Genomic DNA, 13,137 nt, shown 5'->3' with positions numbered 1-13,137 from the left:
ATTTCAGTATATAGCATAGTGACCCTTTTAGTACACAAATGTATAATAAAAATAATGGAAAGGCAAAATATTTTAGCCTTTTATTATCTTTATTTTTATGAGAAATTATTGAGTTTCTCAAGATTTTATCCCCCACTGGGAATAACAATATGCATAGGTACAGTTCTCAGGTTGAAAAACATTCTGTGCACTTTTGGATGTTGTAAAAAGAAATGGTTTGGAATTCAATTTAGTAAGATTCTACAGCTGAGGGCATATATAAAGTAAGTTTTTAGGCTACGGAAAGGGATATCGCATCTTTCAAAACGCAATGCCATTTTTTAATTTAATTGCTTTTGTATTATTTAAAAATGTATGCCATTGTTTCATTGGTTATGTATTATATTTTAAATGCACAGCATGAATAATTTAATAATTCCAAACATAAATTTAAAGTTATGTTTCAATACAGTAAATGTTTGTGTATGATATCATGGTCACATACATCTAGTATATGGTACATACGTATATTCTCATAATATATGTATGTACCTGTGCACCATTAAGATATAATGGTTTGTTTATAACAATTCAGGTGTCATTCTGCATATATTCTATATTAACCTAATAGGTCTTTATGTTTTGTATCGAAAGAAAAAGAATCAATTTAGTGTACAAGTTCTATACACAGCTGTTCCATCTGTCATGACATTTAGATGGTAATGGATGATATGCCTAACTGCATGTTGAAGATACACAATCCATTTAATTTTTCAATTTTTTTTTGGCTATAAAAGAAATGTTGGCATGTTATTTTTTCCCAAATTATGTATTTAAAATTTTATTTTTCTATTGCATATCCGTCTAATTGCATGGCAAAGATATCTAACCAATGCATGAGCAAATTGAAATGCAAACCAAAAAAAAAACATGAATTTTATTTTATTTCATCTTAATTTTAACGCACATTTTTCTGCTTTATTGAATGTGACAGAGTCACGCTTTTCATTCACCATTGCTTCTCTTTTTCCACTGTCTGTGATTTGCTTGCCAGGAGGAGCTACTATTCTTACTCCTACTACCTGTAAGTAGAAAATGGGTGATATACAACTTTACATGTGTTAAAGATGCAATATCCCTTTTCAAAAACAAAACAAAACAAAAAAGAAAAGAAAATAACAGGATGTTTGCAATTTTAGTGATATTTCAAAAAAATGTTTTTTCTGGACTCTTAACTATAAAGTTTACCTATTAACTTACTTTGTTAATCTTTTTTAAAAGGGATATTGTCTTTCTGTATATTCAGGTACTTCTAATTTTAATTTTCAATTTTCCACAAGTAGCTTTAGTCTACAACTCAAAACATCATTTATTGACTTAAGTCAAACCAGTAACTTATCAATATGATACATCACTCGTCTGGTAGAGATAGTGGTTGTAACTCACTAATCCCTATCTTTATGTAACACTGTAATGACAAAATGACTCAAGTGATGTGTTCATAGAAGAACAATCAAAAGCTGCTTCATAGGATGCCAGTCATGTCAGAACTTACTGTGAAAACATCTGTCGCCTCAATTCAGGAATCCAAAATGGGTTATAACTTCAGAACAAACATCTTTGGTCTGTCCATCTAGGCAGTCAGTATATTCTTGTGAAAACAAATACATAAAATCATGTTTCAGTTTCAAAGAAATAAAAATTATTTTTTAGAGATGAAAAATTATTTATTTTAACTTAAATAAGATTATTATTTTAAAAGAATGAAGACCAATAGGGGGAAAAATCCCCCTCTACCTACCTATACAAGACACACATGGGTGTCACATCTGTCCTTTTCTCTTCCAAAGTCTTAGCTCTGCCTGTAATTAGATATGGAATGCTAGTTTGGATAAGTATTGTCCACTCTATTTCCCTAGTTATTTTCAATTTATTACCTTAGATGCCAGGATATTCATCCAATCCAAAAGAATAAGACAACAAAGTATTCATGGACATTGTTTGATCACTACTTTATCCACCAACTTTTAAGGCTTAAGGATTTATGATTATGTATGTTTGGGGCATATATCCCACACTATAATTTCACTAGCTAAATTTAAGCTAGCTTTACAACAAAATGTATGGCTTCTTAATAACTGAAATAGAATTCTGCCAACCTTTTTACATATTATAAAGATTTCCTTCTTTAAATCTGCTAAACAAGCAAGTGTAAACTAACAATGCTCTTAGCTTATTGTGATGAATTGTAATATCCTTGTTAAGTCATGTTGGATGAAGCCAAAGGTAATTAACTGTACCATTTCGTACAATGATGGAGCACTTTTCCTCTTTATAGCCCACCCATACATCCACCTGCAGAAGTTTATGCTGTTGGCTGCTTTGATAATGAAAGTCATTTGCACATCTGTCAAACTCAAGTAGTTGCAAAATGAATTACTTAACTGTCCTGAAGTGCACATTATTCATGCTTGTTGCTAAGAGGGAGACAAAGCATCAAAACACAGAAATCATTAAGTATTTAATTATGAGAATGTCAATAAGCTTTCTATTAACTATATAGTCATAATGTTGGAATGGAGTTGCCTTTTTAGTGGATGGGTAACATTCCAGTATTCTAGACTAGCTAGTAGGTTATGAGCCTGTTATTGTACTATTTAGGGCTACTAGGCATCATTAATCATAATTAGAAAGAATGTCATGGAGATAGGCTTTTTAAAGCTGCTTATACATACCTAGTGAAACTAATCCAAATTGGAGATTTAAGAAATAAATAAATAAAAGCAGTAATAAATTAGATTAGAATTTAAAAGTAAATCGGATGTGACCTTTGAGCTAACATTCAGTGACATCATCATAATAACTCTCAGTTCTTGACCAAAACACTTAATTCTATTAATTTTTATTTGCTTTGTAATAACCTGAATTCAAGTCTACCTCACAGTGTTGTTGTGAGAATTAAGGTATTAGAACAAAGCTATAATGCGTGGTTGGCAGATATTAATAAAGGTATAGTTTCCTATAAATTTATAACTAACAAAGGTTTGTGGATTTGAAAAGTAAAGATACTTCATTGCCATGAAAACTTTTACCTGCCATGAATTTGACAAATTCATTACTTTATATTTTTCCTTAATCATAAAACATGTATAAATTATATATATCTTAAAGTAAAGCCTCAAAGTTTAAGTATGCCTTTTCTATTTGCTTTGAACTGCCCATCTTCAAAATTTTAATAATTCTAATTCATATTTCAAGTTGTTATTTTTATCTCATTCAGTCTCTTAATTTTTTTTTTGAGAAATGGATTTATTCTTTCTTCATGCCCAACAAAGGCTGGAAGTTATTTCTTAAACTGATTTGCTGTTTCAAAAATTGTAAATGTCAAAACATTTGTGCTCCTTTCACATTCCTCTTCTCGCATTTGTAACAATTAATTCTTAGCTCCTAGAGTAAGCAGGTGCTTCATAGTGTAGTACACTTCGTAATGCGGCATTAATAAACGTCAGCAACTGAATATAGCTTAAGAGTATAGGGCTTGAAACCAGGTCATTTTTCACTGCTTATTAGATAAATAACCTTGGGCAAGTTAACTTGTCTGAGCCTCAATAAACTCATCTGTACAATTAGAATTCTCATGCCTTTTTCAGTGGGTTGATCTGAGAATTAATTGAATTAACAAAGGAAAAGTGCGAAGCATATAACAGGCCTAATCCATCCATTTAGTACTTATGTGAGTACCTGCTATGTGGCAGACACTGCTCTAAATGCTAGGAATATACAGATGGTTCTTTCCTTCATGGAACACACAGTGGGGAAAACAATTAAAAGCACACTTGCAATGATATGTGATGAGTGTTATTAGAGGCAGCAAACATCGTGCTATAAATACACCCAGCAGGTAAGCCTAACCTGAAACAGGTTGTTGGAATTAGTCAGAGAAGCCTCCCTGTTGAGGTGAAACAGAATATAAGTTAACCAGATATTAGAGGTAAAAGAGCATTTGTAGGTCAAAGAATAAATATCCTGTAAGACATCATAGTAAGTTTGGAAAGTGAAGTCTGTAGACTAAAATATGGCCTGCTGATGTTTAATGTGCTTTGTACACTGTTTCAAAAAATAAAGGCACTTGAGAAAAATCTAGAAATTTAACATAAATATTCAGATTCTTTACTTCTCTTTAAATATAACTCAGAAATCAGAAGCTCAGCACTGAGATCAAATGCCAGCAGTCACCTGAGCTGGGGTCCTGCTCTCCCCAGTCCCCACCTGTACGGTGTCTTACTGCTGGCTGCAGCACCAGTTCATAATTCCTATCTGAAACCTGTCAGGTTTTTATGAGGATTTTACTGCCTAGCCTGGAAAAAAAGAGAGAGCTTTTTCATTTTCAATGAATAGAGCAAATATCGCTAATAAATGGTGGTGGTGGTGGTGGTGTAGTTAGTAGTAGTAATGATGTGGATGATGGTAATTCTTATTATACTTTTTCATTGTTTTCTTACTACTAGTACTATCATTATCATTATTATTTTTTCTTTAAAAATAATAATTTTCATCCCTAAAGCTTAGTTTATGACTGTCTTATTTAGGTGTCGTATCTGCTGTGTGCATATGCTCGCTATAAACCCCCAGAAGTCAAGTTTTATAATTCTTAGGGAAAAAATTTTATTTAGGAGAAGCTCTTAAATTGCGAGATTAATTTTTTAAAGGAAAGGCTCTTAGACATAAATACAACTATTAAATGAGCCCTTAAAAAAGTATTTGTAGAACGTTTAATACAGATACTAATGAGAATCAGAAGAAGATGTTCTAGTTAATAATCTAGCTGAAAATGGTATTCTTAAAACAACTAAAGAATATTTCCAAGGCAACATAAACTGCTGCCATAAATTTAGAAACAATCTGGTTACTACAAGCTTTCAGACTGCCTTTATTTATATCATATAAATTGCCTTGTTAACGTGATATAAATGTTTTATATATCTTTAATAGTTTTTATAATGTTTCATGTGTAACAGTCACAAAGAATCAATGTATTTCATATCTTCTATGTGTAAGATAAAGATTTCATTATTTGAGTAGCTGAAAAGTCTAACTCTTCTATTTTGCAAGTCCCTTAAGTCATTTGCCCTGCTTACTTTATAAGGCATTTCTATAGTGGGTACTCTGCCATGTGGTTCTAAAATACACTTTTAGGATTTGACCATGTCTATAATTCAGGATTATAATCATTTGTGTAAAAATCTACTTTCCTTATATAGCATGTAATTTTTCCATATAGTCCTGTGTATTTGCATTATATCTAGCTGTGCTTGATTTTACAAGTCTCCAGATTAGGTTTGGATTAACTTTGTAAATATACTGTTAAATATGTTAATGCTACACACATTGCATTGTTACTGAATAATAGAATGAAAAATGGGATTGCTTTGTTTATTTTCATTGGATGAGTATAGTAAAATAAACTTGAAAAAGTAGTCATGTTATTCCTCAGAAAAACTTCTAAAAGTTGATAAAAGAATTAATCATCCAGGAGGAAAACTGGAATTTATCTTTAACTGAAATTTTTGTTGAACAGCTCTAGTAAGTATTTAGTTATGGTTTTAATAAAGCATAATTATGTTTTATAATACTTTATTTTAATGATAAAATATAAGAAATAAGAGTTTGGGGTTGACAGCTTGAATGTTGAAATACCCAAATGACAAATAACTAAGTTTTATAGCAAACAACAAATATTGTTTGTATGTCAAACTTAATTCCTAAAATTATAACCTAAGTTATTTGTAAACCACACCTGTATGCTTACCGTTGGGCATTCCTGAAGCACTTACTACTGGTGTCAGCTCTCCTTCAAGCTTCACACTAAGGTTCCCCTTTTGTATTTGCCTTGGCAGCAAGCTTGCTAAAAAACGCAAAGATGCCATGGGGAACACCCGGCAGGAAATGACCCACATGGTGAACGCTATGGATCGAAGTTATGCTGATCAGAGCACTCTGCATGCAGAAGATCCTCTTTCCATCACCTTCATGGACCAACATAATTTTAGTCCAAGATGTAAGTTTTTCATTGAAATTTTCATAAGATTTTAGTGCACTCTGTGGTCAACAAATTATTTTTTGAATAGTGAGAGAAAGTAAGAAAAAAAAAGATAGAAAAAATAGATGAGGAAAAAAAGCAATGGAGAATATTAAGGAATTTATAAGAACTTATTTTCAGTCTTGAAAGTAAATTTTACTTTTTCAAACTGCATGAATTTTATTACTGTATCATCATAAGATATTCATATATACCACTCAAACCAAACCATATGTCATTGCATTAATATACATGATGGCCTACATAAAACAAGTTTATGTCAGATTTATAGTAATTCTACCATTTTAGTCTTCCTTTGTGCAAGATAAGGTTTTTTGTGAGATAAGAAACGTCATATATTTTCTGGGAATTATTGGCATGGGTAAAATTGTTCTATCAAAACATTCTACAGACTCCTGGAGAATTTCAGTAACAAAAAGTTAACCTCGGGAAAGAGGAATTTAAATGCTCTTTAGTGGCTGGTGTGAAGTCCAAAATTTACTTGAGTTAGGGGAATGGCAGGGAATAGTGAAATCAATCTATCTACCCATTCATCCATCTATCAATTTATCCATCCCTCGGTCCATATTAAGAATTCCTAATGCTGATCTATGAAGGAGAACTTTTAAAATATTTCTACTGAAGTACTGTTTAATGGCAGATGATTTGAATAATTACCCCACAGTCAATATTAGTTTATCTTCAAATTTCCAATAAATTTTATATGTTTTCTATTGCACTGTTTGTTACTTAAGTTTAAATTAAATTCTCTGACTCTGTTTCTTCAAATCTTCAAGTAAAATTGACTCTTGAAGAAGACAAATCTTATTTATCCTTGGTCTTGTATACATGAGGCATTCTGTCACAGGTACCAGAGGTGTGCTTACCTCAGCTTGGAAAACATGTATAAGGAAAGATTAGACAACAAAAGTATTATTTCTTGTAGAGATTATAAACTTATGTTGGGATAAGATTGAGAAAATAAAGTGTGTGTAGGTTGTATGCATTTAGGTCTTTTCAGAAATGGAAGGTTGTTTTTTTTTTTCTGGTATGTTTAGCCTGGGGAAAATTTCAGACATTGTTGGCCCTAAATGCAGCCCATCATTTTCCTTGATATTCATCTAACCAAAGTAGTTAGAAATATTATAGTCATTTTCAAATTTAATTTTAATCATGATAGGGCCTTTCTGATCGATTTTATTTTTATTTTACTATAAGAGAAATAATAGAGAAGAACATACAAAACCTATTGTTGGAAGTAAGTTCGGCTGAAAATATAGATGTGCCACCTCTCTAACAACTTGATTTTAATAGTTAATCCATTAAGGATTTGGAAGAATTTTTGTTCCCCTAACTTTTCTATTGTCTAGATTTGTACCTTACTGGGAAGTTTGAATTCAGTAGTGTAATTATACGTAACCACTTATGAACTTAGAGAAAGAATTAAATCTATTTCCCACAGTTAACTAAAATAAAATTTATTTGGAATAAATATGGGAATTATTTCTCTAAGTTTTTTGCACTTGATAGATCTAACATGGGTTTCCCCCCCTAATTTTATAATCTTTATAATGTCAAGTTGAGTGTTCCTGTCTTTCTAAACTAACCAGAGTACTGAACTGTAATTATAGATTTTCCTTTCTTGGTGTTTTGTAATAGCCCAAGCTGAGAGAGAATTTTAACTTTTCAGGATATAGTAACCAATGGAAGTTTAATAATTATATTTCTTAAAAGCACATAAATCTGTCTTAAAGGGGAAAAGAGTAAAATACAACTTTAGGGCAATATATTCCTTCATGAACTTTGTTTTCCTATACAGTGCCCAATGACCCACTCGTGCCGACCGCTGTGTTAGGTGAGGCCCTACTACTTTATCATTTTTCTTTGCATGAATCACACCTCCTTGCATGGGTTAAAATTTTGTCAACAGAGTAATTATTTACAGTTCAAGAAGCAGCTGGATATAAAATATATAGTCATCACCTTGAAGAGAACAACCCTGGTCAACCCAGTCAGATCTAATGAATTTCAAATTAGTAAGATGTGCTCTTCTGAAGCAACATATTCATTAATTCCTGGTTCTGTTAAATTGGGGCAAAAGTACAATGGCCCTTACTATAAGATATATGCTTATTGATGCAGGTTAGTAGAATGAACCCAAATGCACACATGTCAGGGACCAATGCTACCTAAATAATTTGTTTATATGTAAAGATTTGCTGGAAGGAGATTTTCTAAATTCTCCTAATATTATAGTTACTATATAACACCTAAGATATCTGGTGTTGCTAGCAATAAATAAGTCCTTTTCAGATATAAAATCATATTAATTTTTAATCTAATTACATATTTAAGAATGGAATGAGTTTTATTTCCATCGGTACCCTAGTCTTTGGCTGATTTTACACCAATGATTCATGACCATGTTGCATATATGTTCACAAGTTATACATCAGTTTTAACCCAGTGTTTCTAATAGTCAGATTTAACCAAAGAAATTTAGAAATTGCCAGAAACATGTATTTTAAAAGTTCCCAGTTTTCATGTTTTATGTATAAATTTCTTGTGAACATAACACTTTAGCTTGCATTTTTTGCATGTTTTATTATGCGTGTATTCAACATTCACTTACATTTTTAAAATATTTTAGAACAGTTCCACTAATTCAGTTAACTAAAATGCACCTCTTTGTCACTAAAATAATTAAAAGTTATAATTCTGTAATATAAATCTATGTATTTGAAAAGAATCAGGAAGTCAATGTTCTCTATTGCTGATTGCATGCTCCCTGTTATGTCCACATCAATAATGACAAGTGAGCGAGCTGAGGAATTTGTCCCAAGGGGTGTCCTGACCATTTAAGGAGAAGTTAGGACTCGTGATCATTGTGAAGGCACCAAGTGCCTCTGAAAATGTCATCTTTTGTTGAGCACTCTAGAATGCTGTCAGCATCAAATTAATAAGTAAAATTCAATTAAAATATTAAAAACTCACAGGAAAATGTAGTTGCCAAATTATTAAAACTTTATTATAGTAATATGTTAAGGACATGGAGAGTTGGGGCCAAGTCTCAGTAGTCCTGTGGACTCACAATATCAACTCATGAAAATACCTTTTATCTTTGCTTTCCCATCTGTAAAACAACGTCATAATTTCTACTATATCTTTTTCACAGAGTTTTGTAAAAAGGGAATGAGATAATATATGTGTGTTTTTATAAACTAAATTTTAAAAGGTTATGATAATAATTTTCCCTGTAAAAAGGGCTATTTGTGTTTAAGGAACGCTAGAATAACACAATAGAGTCATCAGATTTGTTCATATAAACAGTCATTATGCATTTTATTTCATTTTGAAAGTTGGGTTGTTTAATTTATTTTTTAATTTGTTTTAAACTGAAATCTCATTAATCATATCAGTTTTAAAAATGATTTGTGGCATTTCTCATTGTTCTCCAGATCATGATGTTTATAGTAGTTTTGCATCCACCTGATTTTGTGTTTATAAAGCAATTTTGAAATCATTTCAAATATTGCTTGATATTAATATCTACTTACTGATTTAAAAAGAGTTTAGAAACTTTTCATAGTAATTCATATATTTGTTTTTTTGTGTTTTACTGCTTCTTTGGGTTAAAGTCCCTATAACTGGTAAGTGTATTGCAAAGAACTCTAGAAAACCTTTCCATCAAGGAAAAACTTAGTTATTATTCTTAAATGTGTAATAAGGATAATGATTAGTACATGTACTCTCACTACTAGTCACATTATTAGATGGTTTAATGAGGTGTAAATGTACTAAGATTAATCATTCATATGTGATTACTTTGAAGAATACTGTTCATTGTACTACTGTATTAAAGCTTAATGCAAAACAGAAAGCATTTCATATTTGGAATATGGGTGGATTCTGTGTTTCTCACTGAGCCTTTTACAAATGTAAATATTCTGCTGCTCCAGCAGGTACCATGTGAGCTCTGGGGCCACTCCACAGAGCAGTGCAGGTGATCAATTGCATTTCACCTCACTGACATTATCTGTCCTCTTCTCATCCTAAACTGTGTAGTGCCCAAATCAGTAGCTTTTGATGAATTTTACTGGAGCGATGTATATGTTCTTTATGTCAGTCTATCGGTTGTAATATTTTAGCAGAAATAGATCAATTGAGTGTAGTCTCACAGAAGAGGAAAATCTCATGAATTATGTTTGCTATCAAATGTTTTGTGTGTAGAGGGGTGGGTAAAACCTAAATAAAGGGCATTAATTCATTTGGGTGATTAGGTCAGAACAGAATCCACCAGGAGTGTTTTTCATTCATTGCAGTGTTTTAGAAGTAAATGCAAAATAAAAATGCATTCATCCTAATAAGAAGAAAGTAAAGTAAATGCAATCAAGCTAAATTATAGAAGCACACAAATCTGATTGTGGGGTTCTTTTTTTTTTTTTCCTTCTCCAGGAAGAAAAAATGTTTATCATGGGGACAACAATTCATTTTTTGCCATATCCTATTTGTAGAGTTGGTGGTAGAACAGGCAAATGTACCAGCATTTGAAATATGTTTCACTGTTAATTAAATATCGTTCTCTACAGTATGCAATTATTATTAAAAACATAAGTTCCCCTAAGAGTGTACTTTCTTTTCTGTTAATGAGCATGGCAATATAATGATTTTCAAAGTAACATCCCTTAAAACATTTTTTAAAGTGGTAAGTTTAAATGTGATAAATATAAGCATGCTTTTTCTCATTGTAATGATTAGTACTATGGTCATTAAAATAATATTTATTCTTCATAGGTAAAATGTTCTTGTTTATTTTTTCCTCTTTATGACAGAAATATGCTTAAAGTTTCTTTTCCTTTTGAGCTAATATAACACAGTTGGTATGGGGCCGACATTTAAATGTGGGTGGTAAGGGATTCAGTGGGTTTTAACTAATTCATTCATTGAAATGTGTACTGCTTGGCACCAGGCACTAGGAACTAAGAAAAAATGACTCGGTCTCTACACTATAAGTGTTCAAAGTTTAGTGAAGAAAAGAAACCAGGAAACAAATTGTTAAAATATAAAATCAGTGAAATGAATGTGGAACAGGAGACCATGAGAACATAAAGCAGGAGCCATGTAGTTCAGCCTGGATGGTCCAGGGAAGAAGAATTCCAGAGGAAGGACCTACATAATTTGCCCCAGAGATAGATACTGGTTTCTTTCACACTGTAACCTGAAGAGTCCAAATAGATTAACAATAAAAACAGCAGCAGCAGCAATAATAATAAACCAAAGGGATAGAGATTGAGTATAAATCACATGTGACCTAGTCAGCAAACAGAGAGAGTCCAGGGGATGCTTCTGTAGAATGTCTGTGTTTCCCATCTACGGTGTCATGGTAAGAAGCCTTAGGCGATTGGGCATAGGGAGGCCACAAGGGCAAGAAAAATAGCCCTGTGGGATGGGTTGCTTAGAGAGAAGTTGGGATATGGGTACGAAGGAGTTCGTTCAATTTAATCAACAATGAAAACACCTCTCCAATTGACAATTTGATCTTCTAGTCCCACTCTATACTTCTATGAATGCAGATACAAGAGAAAAGTAAGAACCTGGCCAAATCTCCCACTATCCTGGACCAAATGTTTTTCTCCATCTCAGAGCATCTGTTGTCTTGCTGACACAAACATAATGTACTCTGACCTCATACCATGAGCTGAAGTGAAAGGCTTTGTCTTTATGGGAAGCTGTCCTAGGCCTATACTATATTTCTTTCCCTTCCTCCCGTTATCAGACAGATCTTGAGGTTTTAAGAATCTTCTTTGCATTGATATATATTAAACAAGATGACTTTGTTTTTTTTTTAATGTTCTTGAATCTGAAAAATGCCAGATGAGAACCACAGTGCTACAGCAGAGTCCAGTCGTCTTCTTGATGTACCTCGCTACCTCTGTGAGGGGACAGAATCCCCTTACCAGACGGGACAGCTGCACCCAGCCATCAGGGTGGCCGACTTGCTGCAGCACATTAATCTCATGAAGACATCAGACAGCTATGGGTTCAAAGAGGAATATGAGGTGAAAGTTTCAGTGCTATGTTAAATATTATTTTTAACCATGATACTTATTGGAACTTAACAAATTTACTCCATTTAACATAACAGAGAGTTGAATACTCTGTAGACATGATAATCCTCTGTTTGAGTGAAAAAGTGTGTGTATGGGGAGAGTAAGTAGACGGACTGAAAGAAAAGGGTACTTCTTGGGGATGTATCTGGATCTAAATACATTTTAAGAATTTTAAAATGTTAGGTTCCATAATTTACTGTTACTTAAAATTCACTTTGTTAGACCTCACATTTCCCCCACTCAGAAATCCACAGCAAAATACCTTGGGTTCCATTGTATCATTACAAGCTTTATCTCATTCGAATGACGTAAGCAGTAGGTGCTTCCTTCCCTGCGCCTTTGTTGTTAACCGTCTGTTGAGAAATAGCATGAAGCCTTGTGTTCTGAATGTACTACTTGTCACTCTTAGTTTTGTTTTGTGCATTACTGGTTGAGCACTGCAAATCCAAATGTTCAGAAGGCCAAAAAAAAAAAAAAAAAAAGAGAGAGAGAAGTTATTCCTCCAACCTTGTTTCCCCTTCCTATTCAAACCAAAATACCAAGATTTAATCTACAAAGGAAGTGATTTAAATTAACTATTCCAATAAACAACGCATAACAAAAAGGGAACAGTTCCTTTGCTGACTGAAAAATATCAGTATGGCGCAGAGAAGGAAGCCCTTCCACCACCATACATGCACTGGCATACATTCACTGCCGTACATGCACCGCCATACATGTACCACCATACACACACATTTAAAGTGAAAGAATTAAAGCAATAATGTACTTTAAAAGACCATTTAAAATATATTCAACTTCATGAAGAATTCTCTGAACATTACATTTTATTTGCAGATTACTTTGTATACCTCGATTTAGAGTGGCTACGATTATCGTTGAATTGTAAAAGTTGGTTTTAGATGTTTTCCGGAAACACTGTGCTGTGGTAATGAAATGGTGCAAGGAATTATAACATACTGCCAGAGC

General features: G+C 32.6%; 1 protein-coding gene across 2 annotated transcripts in view; it reads left to right on the top strand.

Annotated features, from left to right (window-relative positions):
* The window catches only part of PTPRK (protein tyrosine phosphatase receptor type K), a 495,428-nt gene that overhangs the window by 456,773 nt on the left and 25,518 nt on the right, over positions 1-13,137 (top strand). Inside the window, exons 16-19 of one of the 2 annotated variants that reach the window (XM_090279829.1) lie at positions 1,034-1,063; positions 5,877-6,037; positions 7,878-7,913; positions 11,933-12,117. In XM_090279829.1, the coding sequence (XP_090135955.1) occupies positions 1,034-1,063; positions 5,877-6,037; positions 7,878-7,913; positions 11,933-12,117 (412 nt within the window). The remainder of the gene's footprint in view (positions 1-1,033; positions 1,064-5,876; positions 6,038-7,877; positions 7,914-11,932; positions 12,118-13,137) is intronic. The other variant, XM_090279830.1, reaches the window with a different exon arrangement.

The sequence above is a fragment of the Furipterus horrens genome, unplaced genomic scaffold, assembly GCF_987537825.1.
Source record: "Furipterus horrens unplaced genomic scaffold, mFurHor1.1.pri manual_scaffold_6, whole genome shotgun sequence".
NCBI classification, from domain to species: domain Eukaryota; kingdom Metazoa; phylum Chordata; class Mammalia; order Chiroptera; family Furipteridae; genus Furipterus; species Furipterus horrens.
This window is presented reverse-complemented; position numbering and strand designations above follow the sequence as displayed.